Source organism: Lissotriton helveticus, chromosome 1_2 (genome assembly GCF_964261635.1).
Source record: "Lissotriton helveticus chromosome 1_2, aLisHel1.1, whole genome shotgun sequence".
Classification (NCBI taxonomy): domain Eukaryota; kingdom Metazoa; phylum Chordata; class Amphibia; order Caudata; family Salamandridae; genus Lissotriton; species Lissotriton helveticus.
This window is the reverse complement of record NC_136058.1, coordinates 154783798-154803007: the sequence shown is the minus strand read 5'-3', so window position 1 is coordinate 154803007 and position 19210 is coordinate 154783798. Positions and strand designations below refer to the sequence as shown.

The window sequence follows — 19210 nt, the reverse complement described above, 5'->3', positions numbered from 1 at the left end:
ACCACAAGACCGGTTTCTGGACCCCTGGGGGTTTGCTGATCTAAACATCGAATTACTCTCCCAACACTGCTTTCTACCCCCCATAAAAATACATCACTGAACAAGAAGCAGTTTAGAGACAGGGCAAGCTTCAAGTTTGCTGCCGTTTTGAGAGAGAAAAAAACAGAAACTATTCAAAAGGACTGCTTTCATGTTCTCTGAAGGGTTTTTAACATTATACATCATTACAGTTTGGGGAAATCATTAAGTAAGAAATTGCCTGGAAGAGGCGTTGGTGATTGGTAGGCTAGCTTTTGAGAGCATCAAAATGTAACAGTTACAAAAATGGGTAGGCACAGATCTCATGAGGAAGTTGGTTCCTCACTGTCCTCTTGTTTGAATATGCTGATTTCATTATAAATAGTAAAAACTGCCAGTGGCTGCCTGCATGGCAGATCCCAAGATATGAAAGTACCAACATTATTCCAAAACTCTCACACTTGGATTCTCCTTAATAGAAAACAAACCCTTTACACGGGTAAGCAATGAAATAAGGGGAAGGCATGAAGGCAGGTACACAAATACTTCCGATTTCTACAATGAGACTTATTTTTACTGTAAAGTGCACTAACCTTCTAAGGCCCATATGTGGGTTTGTGCATCGGAAAACAAATCTTGGCTGGAGGCTTCTGGATGCTAAAAGGCAAAAAAGGACATTCTTAATCTAGGTGTACAAGTGTACACTTCACAAATCAAACACTAATAACATCTCATTAATTGAGCTATGATTTGGAATGCTGCCTTCTAAATCAAAGCACACACTAAATGTTTTTTGACTCTACGTACTATGCCTCTGCAGACTGGAAGGTAATGCAACACTGCCCATATTCAATAGGACTAATGCATTTCTTTTAATCATTTTGAGGTCATCCACTGTGGAGGTACAAATAATGTTTTGGAGACTCAACACAAACTCCTACATTAATACATTGACAGCTCAGTAAGTGCATGCACACTCCTTGCTGAACGCCATGGAGAAGGCCACTGCCTAACAAAATTCAGCCTCAAAAATTCTTTCTAGTAAACAGTACACCCAAAGGCTGTGGCAGGAGTTTGGTAATAAATGTTGCCTATGACTTAAAATGAAGTATCTCTTTTTGATAAATAACAGAATTAAGCAACCTTATTACTGTATTGCCTTTGGTAAGATTACATTCGAGCTTTCTGCAAATCGAACACTGACCTACACATTATGCACATCTTTGCATCAGGGACTCCGCAATCATGAAATTAATAGTACCAGAGGAACTAAACACAAGAACATTGGCTCATGCCTCTTCAAGCAAATATGTTGCAGGTAACTGCTTCATCACCAAATCCACCAAGGACTGCTTGTTGTAGATTTTATCCTGTGGAAGACTGCATTTATATCTACCTGCTTATCAGCATTGAAGTGCAATCATATGGGTCCCATCAAAACTAGTGTCTCTATGTGCTTCTCGAAAAGTGCTATTACTTAATGGATTACATGCATTCAATCAGACAGGAAAGAAAACCATGGTCACTGTGGCATCCAACACGGCATAGATAAACTGTAGTCTCAAAAAAGGCTCAATGTCATATTATTTTGTCCATAAAGAGCCCCAAGCAGAAGAGGGTGTGCATGGGCATTCAAAAGTAGGATAGAGCCTGCGCCATGAAGGGAGCTGTAGTGAGCTAGTCTTCCATAGGGAAAATGCCAGAAACCTCATTAACACACTGAAAGGCATAGTTGTACACTGCTGACTGATGCAGTCCATTGACCCTCCATGTTCATGTAGGTAACGTGTGCATCCTTGATCTCAAGAGAGAATGCAATCTTTTCATTGCAGCACAAACATCTCCAGTGAAATTACTATGTAGCTGAGGTCCTTGAAAGAACTACGAGTCTCGAAATTTGGAATGCACTGGGTCTTTGAATACCGGATTTTCAGAACTATGCAGCATCCTAAAATTGTTTTTGGAAAAGGTGATGGACAGAGTTTCTGAATGATGCAGAATACTCTTACCAAGTCAATAGATCATGGTTTTAATCCATCACTGTTTTTTAGCTCACTGCACCATCCCAGCTCAGAACTTGGCTATATGCAAATTAGTCTGTTCCTGTCCCAGTGCATGATGGGAACAGGGCAAACCAAACTACCAAGCCAATTCTTATACTGGGAAGGAAACAAGCTTCCGGGGACCGGTTTCTGGCATCACAGCCTTCTTCGGCCCGGCTTGCTTGAATCCTGATGGTGCAATGAGCAAGGGACTCACGTCTGAGTATACCCTCCCACACATAGTGTGGATAAAATCGATTTTGGAAAAGGTGATGGACAGAGTTTCTGAATGATGCAGAATACTCTTACCAAGTCAATAGATCATGGTTTTAATCCATCACTGTTTTTTAGCTCACTGCACCATCCCAGCTCAGAACTTGGCTATATGCAAATTAGTCTGTTCCTGTCCCAGTGCATGATGGGAACAGGGCAAACCAAACTACCAAGCCAATTCTTATACTGGGAAGGAAACAAGCTTCCGGGGACCGGTTTCTGGCATCACAGCCTTCTTCGGCCCGGCTTGCTTGAATCCTGATGGTGCAATGAGCAAGGGACTCACGTCTGAGTATACCCTCCCACACATAGTGTGGATAAAATCGATTTTGGAAAAGGTGATGGACAGAGTTTCTGAATGATGCAGAATACTCTTACCAAGTCAATAGATCATGGTTTTAATCCATCACTGTTTTTTAGCTCACTGCACCATCCCAGCTCAGAACTTGGCTATATGCAAATTAGTCTGTTCCTGTCCCAGTGCATGATGGGAACAGGGCAAACCAAACTACCAAGCCAATTCTTATACTGGGAAGGAAACAAGCTTCCGGGGACCGGTTTCTGGCATCACAGCCTTCTTCGGCCCGGCTTGCTTGAATCCTGATGGTGCAATGAGCAAGGGACTCACGTCTGAGTATACCCTCCCACACATAGTGTGGATAAAATCGATTTTGGAAAAGGTGATGGACAGAGTTTCTGAATGATGCAGAATACTCTTACCAAGTCAATAGATCATGGTTTTAACCCATCACTGTTTTTTAGCTCACTGCACCATCCCAGCTCAGAACTTGGCTATATGCAAATTAGTCTGTTCCTGTCCCAGTGCATGATGGGAACAGGGCAAACCAAACTACCAAGCCAATTCTTATACTGGGAAGGAAACAAGCTTCCGGGGACCGGTTTCTGGCATCACAGCCTTCTTCGGCCCGGCTTGCTTGAATCCTGATGGTGCAATGAGCAAGGGACTCACGTCTGAGTATACCCTCCCACACATAGTGTGGATAAAATCGATTTTGGAAAAGGTGATGGACAGAGTTTCTGAATGATGCAGAATACTCTTACCAAGTCAATAGATCATGGTTTTAATCCATCACTGTTTTTTAGCTCACTGCACCATCCCAGCTCAGAACTTGGCTATATGCAAATTAGTCTGTTCCTGTCCCAGTGCATGATGGGAACAGGGCAAACCAAACTACCAAGCCAATTCTTATACTGGGAAGGAAACAAGCTTCCGGGGACCGGTTTCTGGCATCACAGCCTTCTTCGGCCCGGCTTGCTTGAATCCTGATGGTGCAATGAGCAAGGGACTCACGTCTGAGTATACCCTCCCACACTGGGATGGTGCAGTGAGCTAAAAAACGGTGATGGATTAAAACCATGATCTCTTGACTTGGTAAGAGTATTCTGCATCATTCAGAAACTCTGTCCATCACCACCCCCCTTTTCCAAAATCGGTTTTATCCACACTATGTGTGGGAGGGTATACTCAGACGTGAGTCCCTTGCTCATTGCACCATCAGGTTTCAAGCAAGCCGGGCCGAAGAAGGCTGTGATGCCAGAAACCGGTCCCCGGAAGCTTGTTTCCTTCCCAGTATAAGAATTGGCTTGGTAGTTTGGTTTGCCCTGTTCCCATCATGCACTGGGACAGGAACAGACTAATTTGCATATAGCCAGGTTCTGAGCTGGGATGGTGCAGTGAGCTAAAAAACGGTGATGGATTAAAACCATGATCTCTTGACTTGGTAAGAGTATTCTGCATCATTCAGAAACTCTGTCCATCACCACCCCCCTTTTCCAAAATCGGTTTTATCCACACTATGTGTGGGAGGGTATACTCAGACGTGAGTCCCTTGCTCATTGCACCATCAGGATTCAAGCAAGCCGGGCCGAAGAAGGCTGTGATGCCAGAAACCGGTCCCCGGAAGCTTGTTTCCTTCCCAGTATAAGAATTGGCTTGGTAGTTTGGTTTGCCCTGTTCCCATCATGCACTGGGACAGGAACAGACTAATTTGCATATAGCCAGGTTCTGAGCTGGGATGGTGCAGTGAGCTAAAAAACGGTGATGGATTAAAACCATGATCTCTTGACTTGGTAAGAGTATTCTGCATCATTCAGAAACTCTGTCCATCACCACCCCCCTTTTCCAAAATCCACATCTTAAAATTGTGGCATCAATACAGCTCTCCAGGACTAACGACAGCTCTGTCTAAAAATGTCAGTTAAACCTCTTCTTCACTTAAAGTCAAATAGTTCATTGAAAAAAAACTTGACCTTGAATTTGGAAGCGGTTGAAAAAGGCCACATACAGCCTACAGGTCTGCCTTATAGGAAAATCACTGACTATATAAAGGACTCTCATGTATCCGTACAGTCTACCTGGCACCATTGTAGACGACCCTGCTGCTGGGTGCAAATAGTGACTGCTCAGCTTGTCACTAATTGGAAGTGCAGACCTCATCTGCTGAATACTCAACGGCGGTCACAGTGATATATCCAGCCCTGCTGATGGCTCTGAGGCACTTGGACACGTCTATTTCTTGATCTGCTGTGGGGGAGGGGGAGGGGGGGGTGCAACTACTTGCGTCCATACCCCACTCTTAAACAAGGACTGCCCGATACAGGGGGGCAAAGCTTTGGAATAAGATAGGGAGCATAGATAAATTGCAATCTAAACTGCAGTTTAAACCCTGTAAAACACCTAAGCGGCAGGAGGTGGATAGGAACGCCTCGGAATCTGGCTCTGAGGCAGGTGATTATTGATGAGCCAGAACTGAAACACAAACTGTCAACAATGCAACGCAGTCTGACTAAAATTGATGGTAAAATCGACGCACTAACATTTCGTATGGATAGAACGTCGGAACACCTTGACAAGCACACGGAACGATGCTGTAGAAAAGAGGGTCTCCGATGCGGAGGATGTGGTGTCATCAAACTCGCTCACCCAGGCCAAAGCAGACAAGATCCTTCAAGAGGTGCAAAGTAAGAGAGGATTTGGAGGCGTGGTCCAGGTGCAACAACATCAGACTGCTTGGTATTGCTGAGTCCACCAACATTCCAAATATGGAACAATTCGTAGAGCATCTTTTAGTCGCCCTCTTTGGCATGGACACTTTTTCAACGGTGTTCATTGTAGAGCGGATCCACAGATCATTGGCCCCCAGACCAGTCCTGGGGTCCCCTCCAAGACCAATCATAGCCAAACTCCTTAATTACAGGGATCAAGATGCGGCCCTTCGCAAGGCCAGGGAGCTTCAGGAGTTACAATACGAAGGCATGACCATCTCATTATACTCAGACGTTACACAACAAGTCCAGGACCCTCGTCGACAATTTCTGCCCATCAAGAAGAAGTTGGGGGACCTGAACTTAGACTACAACATGATGTACCCTGCTAAGCTGCGCATACAAGCAGATTGGAAATCGCATATTTGTACAGACCCAAAGCAAGTAATGCATTTCCTCAAGATACGGGAGCAGAGTAAATCGCGTAAGAGTGAAACGCACTCAGCAGGGGCCACAGGAGGAATGGATTTGGAAAACAATGATCAATAATCCAGCTAAGCACACTGTTTACTATGAGTTGCTACGACTCCCCTTTTAGTTCTAATAGACATAACCGCTCTGTTGTTTGTAAGTGGGCTGTCTACCCTGCTCTCTATAGCTGTTTGACTGGGTAATAATGTGAGCAAAGCTGCTACAGACTGGGATCTGTCCAGCACTTTTCATTATGAAGATGTTTTAAATTTAGCTTGCCAATGGAGAGGAGTTGGCCTAACGGCTAGGGCGCTCGACCTCGGGATCTGGGTTCGAGTCTCGGTAACAACGCCAAAACCTCCAGTGATTCTGGGCAAATCAGTTAATCTCCCTGTGCCTAAAATGAATGTGTGTCCTCATGTAACGTAACTGGTGCTATGTAAAGCGCTCCGATACCCGATTCGGTTGGGTCTAGTTTGGGCTATATAAAACTCTGTAAAAAATATAAGAAATACACGTTTGCAGGTTTACTCTATGTTGATGGTAGTGTCACAGTACTAGGAAATACGGTCCCCTATTGTATTCCGCCTACTTAATCCCAGATTATGGTCTGTTCTTCCACTATTTTGGCGCCTTTTTCACTCCTCTGTGCTTATGTTACTGTGTTAAAACGTTAAGGCTGGTGCATATCTTTCCGCACTACATGATGGGTGCCAGCGGTAAGGAGCAATAGCCACCGGTAACATCCGCCCCGGTGTGTTACTCACCTCAGAGCAAGGTTCTTGGGTTTCTTTGTGGGATATTCTCCACCCAACCCCTCTTTTTTCCTGTTTTGTGATGGCATTAATCAGGGTAAAGTTCTATCATTGGTGGGTGGGTAATGTATCGCCTATACCAAGTTGGGGTATGCATGGATTGGGTGAGGAGTATTGTTTTGATGTTTACTTTGCAGTGTACAAACGGCATAGACATAAAGCTCTGACTTGCTCGAAGTTGAATAGGGAGTGGTCGGTGACACTGATGAGATGGCATACTAAATGGAAGCTAAAACAATAGCTCATGCCCCGTGAGGGAATATTCGGTTCCTGACCTGGAACGTTAGGGGTCTAAACGACTTTAGGAAGGTTTGAAAAGTTATGGCATATCTTCAGCGACATGCAGTGGATGTAGCACTTATTCAAGAAACACACTTACCCCCCAATAGTAATATGTTAACACATAAGCGCCTGCAGGGTCACTTCTATGCAGCAGGATTCACTACACGCTCCAGGGGAGTCCTTACATGGGCGAACCCAAAGAGTGGTATCAGTTTGGAAGGATTAGAAATCGATCCTAATGGAAGATATGTGGTTACCCGATGCCATGGGCAAGGCGCAAATGGGCACTTAATCAACATTTATGGCCCAAACACGATGACCCACACTTTTATCATTCACTGGCTGCGCGACTGTTGACACTATCGGATATACCACAGACAGGGGGGGAGGGGTGGGTCCTTCCCACCGCCCATCTGCAGCTGCTAGGGTTATCAGGGACATTAATGCACAACTAGGCCTAATAGACGTATGGCGCTCTAGATCCCCAACACAGTGGGCTTCACCATTACTCTGCACCACATGACATCCACACCAGAATAGATCACTGGTTGATATCAAGATCACTCAGGCGGTGTCCGGTCATAGACTATATGTGGCCTTTTTCAACCGCTTCCAAATTCAAGGTCAAGTTTTTTTCCAATAAACTATTTGACTTTAAGTGAAGAAGAGGTTTAATTGACATTTTTAGACAGAGCTGTCGTTAGTCCTGGAGAGCTGTATTGATGCCACAATTTTAGGATGCTGCATAGTTCTGAAAATCCGGTATTCAGAGACCCAGTGCATTCCAAATCCCTCGCTCATTCTCGGACCACTCGCCGGTGTTGCTGGATATCAGCATTCCCTCTCAAAAAAACGCTCCTTTTACATGGAGATTCCCCCAATATTTCTTCTTAGACCCGTCTTTAAAGCCTAACTGGCCACATCTATAGAAGACTTTTTTGCTACAATCATCAGCTTGGTTGACCATTTCTTTATGGTGTGGGAAAAATTTTAAGTATTTATCAGAGGAGTTACTATTTCTAAACATGCCAGTGTACTCCACTCGTTGAGGAGTAGATTGACATTACTCGAGGGGCGTTTGGCTCAGATGGAACTGCTTCTGCTGAAAGGAAGAGACTCACAGATTTTAGAAGAACAAAATAAAACTCTAGAATATCATGAAATCGCAGACAGATAAGTGAAGCACATGGGCAAGTACGCCACAGCCAGGGTGAATGGTGAGGGTGAGAGACCAGGCTCCGTTCTCGCTAATCAGCAGAGGTGCCGCAGAGCATCTAGCTCGATAACCGAGATGTGGAACGAGGATGGGGATCTGCTGCGTAACCCTCTGGAGATCGCAGACAGATTCTGTAGATATTATGCAGAGCTTTACAGCTCCAAAATTGTCCCAGACAGAGCTGCTACGCATGACTACCTTGAGCACATACAAATGCATGGCTTACTAACACCCAGAGAAAGAACCTCATGGACCCCATAGATCCCACTGAAATCTGCACAGCTCTCCAATCTATGCGAGACGGTAGTGCCCCATGCCAAGATGGGCTCACAGTGTCCTTCTATAAAGCATATCAAGACTTGCTCATACCACATTTAGCCACCTTATTTGAAGAAATGGTAGAGGATGGACTAATGTCCCCCTCGAGGAGAGAGGCGGTGATTGTGACCTTACTGAAGCCAGAGAAACTCACAAATGAATGCTCGTCCTAAAGGCTCTGAAACTGCTAAACGTGTACACCAAACTATTTGCCAAAGTTTAAGCGAACAGACTCGCACCACTGGTCCCATATTTGGTGAAGCCGGAGCATGCAGGGTTTGTTCTAGGGCACACATTGACCTATAATTTCAGAACTTTATTTGGTGACATCCAACATACAAATCCAGAAGTCAAGGCTGCCGCTATCTTCCTAGTCGCGGAGAAGGCTTTTGATTCGATTGAATGGGAGTTTGTGAAAACAGTGCTACTCTGGGTTGGGAAACGTTTTTCTTAAATTGGTCACGCTCTTGTATAACTCGCCGGTTGCTAGAGTCAAGGTTGGTGATGCGGTCATGTCACCCATTGCGATCTCAGGTGGAAAGAGGAAGGGTTGCCCACTCTCTCCCCTATTGTACGCCATTAAGGCTGAGCCGTTGGCGTGCGCCCTTAGGGAGTACCATGGGCATAGGGGTATTAGTTTAACAACATATAATCTCATCCTGTCCGCATATGCGGGATGACATGCGGTTATACATACGTGAGCCAGGCAATAATTTAACTCCAGTACTTAATGAGGTCATTCGATTTGGGGCCACGTCAGGGCTCAAAGTTCACTGGGCCAAATCCGTTATTTTTCCTCTTACCTCCTCTATGTCTCCGATGACATTAGATTTTCAATTGCAACGGACCACCAATCCTGTCCGCTATATAGGTATACAAGTTCATACAAACCCGGACTTAGTGCTCAGGGAGAACTATGGGAAAGCATTCTCCAGTCTTGAAGAGGTTATCAGTTGTTGGATTGGACTCCCATTGTCACTAATAGGCAGCATTTCTCTTATGAAAATAGTTGTCCGTCCTAGATTTCTGTTTTTATTTTTAAACATACCAACAATTCTCCTGAAACATGTTCAAGTGTGTCCGCACATAGCTAATTAAACTTGCCTGGGCAGGGAAGCAGCCTAGAGTTAAATTGAGCACCCTCACATTACCGTACTCCATGGGAGGTCTCAATGCTACAGATCTAGAACTATATTGTAGAGCAGTACAGTGCATCCACGCGTATGACTGGATTCACAGCCCACAAAATCTCCTGCATTTACAGATCAAGCGAGTTGCAGCAGACCTTCTTACTCTTCCACAAAGGCGGTTTATACCTCCCAATAGGAGAACTGGTACACTGGACTCCATTAATTCCACTGTTAACGCATGGCAGGAGTTATTAAGCAGGCAAGCGGGAGCACTTATGTACTCTCCCCTGACATCTATGGAGTGGTGCCACTGGCCCACAGTATGTGAGGACATAGAAGCCATACAAGCTATGGCGAAGCTGGGCATTCACAAGAAAGGTGTGAATAGGAGTGAATCACCTGATGAGATTACTCCGGAATCTCAACCCTTTCCTTTCACAAACTGACTTCAAGCAGGTAGTCCACACGCTGGTTTCACCAAGGTTAGACTATGGCAGTGCTACGCTCTCTGTGGCCTCCCTAAATATACCTTGGCCCTACTTAGGGTTGCATTGAACGCTGCGGCCAGACTGACCAAGGGCACAAAAAGAAATGCAAACATTTCCCCAGTCTTAAAATCTCTAAATTGCCTGCCTGTCCGGTAAAGCTCTCCACTGCCAAACTCTCAAGTATCTTGTCCAAAAGTTAGAATTATCGGGAAGTGGTAGACCCTCAAGAAGTGCTAACTCCTACCTCCTGAAACCACAGATATTTCGCAAAAAGAGAACTTGTCAAAGAGCTTTCTGCGACTCTGCCCCGAGGATCTGAAACTCTCTCTCCTGAAGTTCTCAGACTCACCTCCATGGTTGCTTTCAAATTGTAAAAAGACTCCTTATGAGCAAGTTCTTACCTTGATTGGGTTAGGAACATCTGCTATAAGTTACTGGACTTATACCTTCATGTCTTGTACTGACTTGCTATATTTCCTTATTTAATCTTTTCTTCCCCTCCCAGATCCGCTATTTTTAACCACTGTGATGCTTTGATGCACTTATGCGACCAGAAGACCAGCGACAGAGCCGAAAACCGTGGTGTAAATTGGTCATTTAAACCTGATTTCGGCCCCTGTAAACCCCGGGACCTGATGTGCAAAATGTATAAAATGGCATCGGCAGATAATTAGCCCAATGCCAGCCGAATTAGCCCCCAAAACGACCAGTGCAATCCCTGCTGAGCTTCTGGGGCAATCTGCACCTGACTGCGCGGCCAACGCCTGAGAATATCATCGGTGCTCCAGCTATGCTCACGTCGGAGATGCCTTGAGCAACACCGAAAATGACCGGACTCATCAAGGCGGGCAGGGCATGGCGAGTGCGTGTAATCTTTCACCTACGAAGTTCCTGTAACAGGGCTTTGCTGTGTTGCTCACCCTCCAGTGTATGTGCTCCTCTGGAAAAGTGCTCATCCTGTTAATAATTCCTGCCGGACGTCATCCTGTTCACCTCAGCGTCTGCACGTTCAAAGCCAGGTCAGTTTCTCTTTCGTAATCTGGACTATAATACTCCCTCAGTTCTGAACATAGTGACGGGGATCTCCGGGCAAAGTAAGGAGAACACCTCCCTCAGCAGTAATGATTAAAATGGATGTGGGACTGGGCTAAATGGTTTCATCTGCCCCTCCGACGCGGTCTCCTGCCACCTCACTGTAGGGCTGTTTCCATCTCCCACCGCCGGCACCGTGTGTGACTGCTGATGTGCCTGGTGGCATTAGGAGTTGGTGCAGCGCCTTAAGGTTGGGGGTACTACAAGTTGTAGGTGCTACAAGTTAAGTCGTAAGACTACCTGGGTAGTAGCGGTTACTAAGTATTACTACAAAACCAGTAGCTGTGAAGATAATGAATATTGCAGAAGCGGACTATGGCATGAAGACTGTAAAGTTTTGGCGAGCCTGACTGTGGCATGAAGGACACAGAGCAGTAAATTGAGACTTAATCCCCAACGTATGGGAATCACATCTCAGAGCGACCATAACTTTAGGACCCGGAGGGAATGAGACGTAGGGTGGGACCCAACGGTGCACAAAGCAGCAGCAGAAAAGCAGAAATGGTGGGCGGCCAGAAAAACAAGGGAAGCAGTTTTGATCCTGGATGCTGCAATAGCAATCCCTTGCCTGACCCTAAGATGGCTGCCACAGTTTTCCCTACCACCGGACTCCAACCAGACCTTGATCACACCCCCCATCGGCCTAATTGGCAGCCCCAGCTCTTTCTCTGGTGTGTTGGTACTCCCACCCCTCCACCTCCTTTACCTCTATCCTCTAGTGGGGACATGCTCTTCCACTACTTGACTTTGTTACTATAGCCTATGTATCTATTCAAAATGGTTTTTCCCTAACGTTGAGACTTGAGCAACATGGCTGATGCCCGGTGGAGCTGCTAGACAGCTAATGAGGAGATTGGCCCTGGTTTCCCCCTCGACCGTCACCTACCCAGCCGGACATTGAACACAGTTCTTCCTGGTCTCCCTGCTATGGCTCGTTCCTCCCCTCCTTTCCCACAAATTCTCTCAACCTCGTTTTTTGTTTACAAGTTACATTAGTTACAATTGCGAAGTAACGCAATGTTCCTCTGGTTTAGCGCTCTGATACCTCCAGGTCTAGCCGGTGCTATATAAACCTTTTTAGATGTACATTGTATTGCAACGATCCTCTGGTTAAGGGCTCTGATATTTCCGGGTCTAGCCAGCGCTATATAAACTTCTTAAATCAAATACATTCAAAACTGGTTTTCCTGAACACTGAGACCTGAGCAACATGGCTGATGACCGGTGGAGCTGCTAGACAGCTAATGAGGAGATTGGCCTTGGTTTCCCCCTTGACTGACACCTACCCAGTTGGACATTGGGCACAGTTCCTGCTCGTCTCCCCGTTTTTACTCCTTCCTCCACTCCATCCTACGAATTCTTGCAACATTGTTTATGTGCACTGTACCTTACTATACTATTGTTAACTGATGTAACTTCTAACGCAACGATCCTAAATGTAAAGCGCTCTGATAACCTCTTCGGTCAAGTTCGCGCTATAGAAGACTTTATAATTAAAATAAAATAATTTTTTTTTAAACTATTTTATGGATTTGTATGTGACGCGTGTACATCCCTGATCAGCTAATTGTGAAGAGCTCTGAGATCCCTTGGGATCATGTTTGCGCTATATAAAACGTTATAAATAAATAAAAATAGGTGACTTATTTACAGATGGTGGGATGCAGGGGCGGGCAGATGTTGCGACGGAGGGACTGGATACCACTCCACTTACACAATACCACTATTATAGAATCCAGCATGCTTTACACGCATTACTTGAAGACTCGCAGGAACCCACAGAAGTTCTACCCCTGACTTTGGGCTGCGCTCGGCCTTCCCTTTCAAGAATATTTTCACCATTTACTATTTAATGCAGGACACAGTACACTAAGGCCTGACTAGAACGGCAAGGCGAGTTAGGGATAGTGTCGGATGACAGCACTTGGAGGCATTATTGTGAGGCGTCGAAGCATGTCTCTCTCAGTGCCAGATATCGCCTTATACACTTTAAATTCCTGAACAGGGTCTATAACACTCTGGAGATGTTATATTGTTATTGCCTAAGGGCCTCAGCAGCTTCCTTCCGCTGTGGGATGGAGAATGCTGGGTTCCTGCACGTAGCCTGGCAGTGTCCACAGGTTGCTGTTTTTTGGGATGAGATCGTTAGTACACTTAACGAGGTCACAGGGCTCACAATAACATCAGAACCGTTGCTCACTTTATTGGGTTATACTGAAAAGCTCAAAAAAGAGGTCAGATGTCTGGTGGCTATGGGTTTGCTGCTCGCTAAACGAAGAATAGCAATATGTTGGGCCAAGGGCCCAGCTCTGAAATTAAAGGATTGGTCCAGGGATATGCTATATTGCAATACGCAATCTGGAATTTACAATGAGATGCTTCCTTCTCAGTCGCCCTAAAAATGTATGGTGGCTATATCAACAGTATTTGGAGGGTAAGGAAGGTGGGGAGGCGGAAGGGAATGATGCAGATTAGGCTCCGATAATTGTCAACTTGTTTTCTCTCTCAACTATGGAGCAAATGGTGATGAGAAAGAGGGGTTTTGCCCCGTGTAATTGCCGAAGTAGCATTTATCTTATATGTATCCTGTATATATCGTGGTGTCTGACTATGGAGAACCACCACAGAAACTTATGTGCATGTTATATCAAAATCTGCTATGTATTGATGCAAATGACTGCCATTATTGTTGTATACCGTCATGTACTAATGATTATCTGTAAAAACCTTAAATAAAATAGTAAAACAAATTATTCTCATGTATATTTTCTACATGCAGCATCTCTTGAAGTGAAGCACCAAGATCACGCTTGAGGAAACCACAAACTTAAAAAATGGGGTCTTGAATAAAAGAACGAGCAAAGCTAAAAAAAATTCAAATTAAAATAAAGACATAAAAGTGGAAACCATACCCCACACAATACCCCATTTGCAGTTGTACAACACTTACCTTACTAAATAAATACATGACCAGCATTCGCCTAGACAAGAAAGCTTTAACCTAAAATTGAAAAGAAAAAAAAACTGTCAACTTACTCTTAAAGTAGAAATTATTTTCATTTCTTCTATTAATACAAATGCAAGCACAACACAATTCTGTGAAAGTGAAGTCTAAATGCAGTTGCTTTCCTATATATTTAATGTGTGAGCGTGCATGTGTGTACATAAGTTTATGAAAGTCAAAGGAATAAAGACTCTCCTACAAACGGATTTACATCACTAAATAGTAGTACTTTGAACCACTTCGGTAGGCATGACTACCAAGTGGTCTTAGCAGTTTAAAGTGTGAGGGCAAGAGGTGCAAAGTTCACCTCTCTCCAAGCCCCACACAAATGCCCCCATAGAATCCTCATTTCGTTATATGCAAAGTTAGCGGGGAGTACTATGGCAGTAGCATAACCATTTAAAAATGCAGCAAAAATTATCTTACTACTAAGGTTTCAGCGATGTGCTCTAGTCCTCCGCAACTTTTGCGACATGCAGGTCAGAGTAGGCTTACATATTTTTGTCCGACCAGGTGTATGGTTCAAAGTTATACTTGAAACGGACGACAACACCTCCAGACAAAAAGAGCATTACTGCACAAGAGCCCCTATTTTTCCCCCGTTAAAAACCTTAAATAGAAAAACCTTGGTATTGTGGGTAAAATTAAGCACTTGTTTGTCTAGAACTTGTTGGCAATCTTATAGAACAATGTGAATGCATATGAGCTCTTTTATTATGAAGTGGAGAATAAAGGCCAATGCCAACCTTTTATACCTAAAGACTATGCAGTCAACTATTATGATCTGGAGAATAGTACCCTTCAAATCCACCATGGTTGTGACTAGGCCTTTCCCTCACTTATGGGGAAGGTATCAGCTCTACCTTGTAGTATCAAAATGACTTGATTAGGAAAACACAAGCCAAATAGGGATTTTTGCTCAAACATTTTACATCGGTTTTTAACAAATATAAAACTTCATTGGCTGAGCAAGAAGGTCAGGTAATTTATTTCTGAGTGCCCATATTGGAGTAGTTGAAACACAGCTTGAGCAAGTTTTGCACCAAAGATCCAATACAAGTACATATGACAGATGGTTCTGGTAAACAGTTATATATTGAATTGAAATGTGCTACAATTTATAAACCATACATATTTTCAGGGTATGGATAAATAAAATGTTTAACAATGTAAAGCTTTCATAGACTTTTCTGTTTGCATTGACAACTGTGAGTTTATTTTTATATTTGCTTAAAGCACACTAAATTGATAAATCAATTATTGCACATTTTAAATGCACTACCATTTTATTATTCTATGCTGTACAATTAGCCTAATGTAGCCTCGTGTTGAATTTGGCACAACAAAGCTACAGAATGTCAAGCCATCCTTTGTTAGTAGCACATACACCTCACTGGAAAACAAACAAATTTCAGCCATTGAGGTGAGAGTGCCCTTAGTCTCACCCCTCCCTGAGGCAATCACTCATTAGATTTCTACCAGAAGTGTGGTGACAATAGCAACAAAGTAATCAGAGTGAGTCTCTATTCGAGTAGGGCAGTCGGATGCATGGGACTCTATGAATGACAGTAATGCTGGAGAACTATAGTTACAGGCAAGTACATTTTTTCTTCTCCAGCATTAGACTTTTCATAGATCCACATTCTTGTATCAGAGTAGCAGTAAGCATTGACAATTCATTCAATCACAATGTGGAAGGTGTGATGAAATAGGCTCATATAATGAAAGGCAGTAGTGCTTTGTGAAGGTGTGTCTATTCCTCTATGTAGTTTCACAGCAGATATCCACCAGACTTCCTCCAGCGTAAAACACAGTCATAGTTGCCATGACTCTTGTAGAGCGGACCCGGTCTGTACTTCTAAGTGGTCTTCTTGCTTAAGTATGGCATAACACATTTGTTGACGTGACCCATCTGAAAAGTGGGAAGTCATTACTCGGATTAGCAAAAAAAACTAGTAACTGGTTTAACTCTCTGAATGGTTTTGTTTTGTCCAGGTTAGATTTGAGGCATTCATATACAATCAGTGAATGCAGCTCTCTGCAGTGTCGGATAGGTTTGGAAAAAAACTTAAAGACTATGGGTTCATTAACGTTAAAGTCTGTAGTAACTGTTGGTATAAACCGATAATTAGTTCTTAAAACTCTTATTTTTACTGTACTGCAAGTAAGGCTCCATGATTGTAAATGCTTGAATCTCCAGTGGAAGAGAGACAAAAGTATTTTTCAATGCAAGGTATTTTATATTTTATGTGTGCTTTGTGAATTGGCTCAAATGGACTTCTCATTACTCGTCAAAAACTCTGCTTTGAGTTCCCACTTTATTGGAGATGTTATTGTCATGGGGAATCCCTGAAGAGAACCTTCAGAAACTGATAAGTCTTTTTGGACACATGGATGGGTCTCCTGGAGATAGTATGTATCTCCATATAGCACAACCGGGAACTTTTATAGATGTTTGCTTCAGTCCTGAGCAAACTGTAACAAATAAGGTGGTGGGGTTAAAAATGAACTGGTGTAGCCCTTTTGAAGAACACCAAACGCATCCATTTTGACAAATAGGTAGTTTGTAGAATGTGCCCTGGCTTGCGCCTGGATATTTCAGAAGTGCACAAGGATAACAAAGTTGTAGTAATCACTGAATTCAGGAGCCAGGTCAACAAACTCAGATTCTTGTCTCTGATGTAGGTTCTGCAGCTGGCACCTGGGGAGGATATCAGAGTTAATTCCCAGCAGAATAAGACTCTTTCTGCTAAAAGTAGGAGGTCCATGAACCAGTATAGTTCCAGCCAAGTTTGTGCAATCTCTATTATTCTTAAAGGCTATCATTTAATCTTGGCTTTGTTTCCCCCCCATGAGCTGAATACCTTCTTGTGGGCTCAGTTGTACAGCTTCCACTCGTGACATTTCCATTGCTGAGGAGGTCTTTCCGATCGTTTTCTAATCTTGTAATCTTGGAATGTGTTCCACTATTGGAGTATTGCTATGTTGTATGTCCATAGAAGAGAATAAGGGATCGTGTGCCTCACGGCTTGTTTATGTAAAAAAACATAAAAATGAAAAAAAAATTCTGATGTTTGTCAGGAAGGTCTAAAAGCAACAAGAGTCATAAGTGAGGGGAAAAAAACTATCTCAGGGCTTTTCAGACAGCTCTCAACTAGACAACATTAATATGGAGTGTATTCTTATGGGAGGACAAAATGCTTGCAGAATGTTCTTGAATGTGGGCATCCTGTGGTGTTCTCCGTCCATACTTAAATCAATGCACCAGAGTTTATTACAAAGTGTCACTGAGGCAGAGGAAGGATAAGGATATTCTACCATGGGAGAGCCTCCTTCATTTTGAGGTGACCCTTATATGGTCATTGAAAACACCTTTTGCTTAATACCAGTGATTGTCCAATTCTTCTTTGATTAGTTGCAATCTCAATGGACAGAATGGTATTACTTCTACTCAGAAAGATATCATTCTAACAAAGCGTTTCAGAAGACATGCTTTAACATAGTAATAATCTGTGAATAGAATGGCAAGCCCATCCCAAACAACCAAACCCAGCGGTGGAATAAACCTAGAAGAAAAATCCTTACTGAGCAAATAAATTCCTCAGCGAAGCCTGCCCAACTTACACAAGAATTTGGCACTACAAAGCTACAGATTGTCAAGCCATCCTTTGTTAGTAGCACATACACCTCACTGGAAAACAAACACATTTCAGCCATTGAGGTGAGAGTGCCCTTAGTCTCACCCCTCCCGGAGGCAATCACTCATTAGATTTCTACCAGACGTTTGGTGACAATAGCAGCAAAGTAATCCGAGTGAGCCTCTATTCGAGTAGGGCAGTCGGATGCATGGGACTCTATGAATGACAGTAATAGAGGCATCAGAATCCAGGCAGCAATGTTTCGCAAAGGTGTGGACAGATTTCCACATAGCCGCCCTACAGATGTCTGCAATGGGAATGTTACGTAGCAAAGCCGCTGTAGCCGCTTTGTCTCTATTTGAATGAGCCTTAGGCTTACAGCCTAGAGTCTTGCTAGCCTTCTGGTAACATACTTGTATACAGGACACAACCCATCTAGATATGGACTGTTTGGAGGTGGCAAGACCAGTCTAACTGAACCGTAATTAACAAGCAACTGATCTGACCTACGAATGTCTTTGTTCTTATCTAAGTAGAATTTCAACACCCATCTCACCTCCAGTGAATGAAGGGACCTCTCCGCCGGAGAGGAAGGATGTTGAAAAAACGTTGGTAACGTGATCGTCTGATTGACATGCAAGTCAGATATCACTTTAGGGAGAAACTTGGGGCGAGTCCTCATGACAACCTTGGAAGCATGAAATACAGTATAGGGTTCCTGACAACACAGAGCCTGAATCTCGCTCACCCTGCGAGCCGATGTTATAGCCACAAGGAAAGTCGCCTTCCAGGATAAGTGCTGTAACGAAGCCTTATGAATAGGTTCAAAAGGCTCCTTCATCAATCTAGACAGTACCACATTCAGCTACCATGGAGGCGAAGGACGCCTAATGGGGGGAAATACCTTCTTCAAATCTTCCAAAAAATCTTTAAATAACAGGGATTTGAACAAGGAAGTTTGTGAAGGGCATTTCCTATATGCAGTTAATGCTGCGAGGTGAACCTTAATAAAATGGAAATTAAGGCCAGATTGAACTAAATGCAGCAAGTATGGAAGGATGACATCTTCCTTGCGGGACTTGTAGGCGTAGGAAGTCCTAGTAGACGGTCTCTTTGCCTCCTTGAGTATCTCCATGCAGTTGCCCGGCAGGTGTAAGTGGCCATAATGCACTATCTCAGCAGCCATGCTGCCAAACTCAACGATGAGAGGTTGGGGTGCACCATCTGCCCCCGAACTTTTTAAACAGGTCCGGCCGAGATGGAAGCCGCAGATGGGGCTGGAGAGACGGGTGGAGCAGGTCGGTGAACCACCACTGTCGAGGCCACTCCGGAGCAATGATCATCCGCGCCCTGGATTGGGACAGCTTGATCAGCACTGCTGGAATCAGGGGAATGGGCGGAAAAGCGTACAGAAAGC

The 19210-nt window shown here is 44.0% G+C and overlaps 1 protein-coding gene across 1 annotated transcript in view; it reads right to left on the bottom strand.

Annotated features, from left to right (window-relative positions):
• Positions 1–19210, bottom strand: part of NDC1 (NDC1 transmembrane nucleoporin) — a 290787-nt gene that overhangs the window by 48530 nt on the left and 223047 nt on the right. Inside the window, exons 14-15 of the mRNA XM_078670466.1 lie at positions 14102–14152; positions 612–675 (exon numbers count right to left, since the gene is read on the bottom strand). Of these exons, the coding sequence (XP_078526592.1) occupies positions 612–675; positions 14102–14152 (115 nt within the window). The remainder of the gene's footprint in view (positions 1–611; positions 676–14101; positions 14153–19210) is intronic.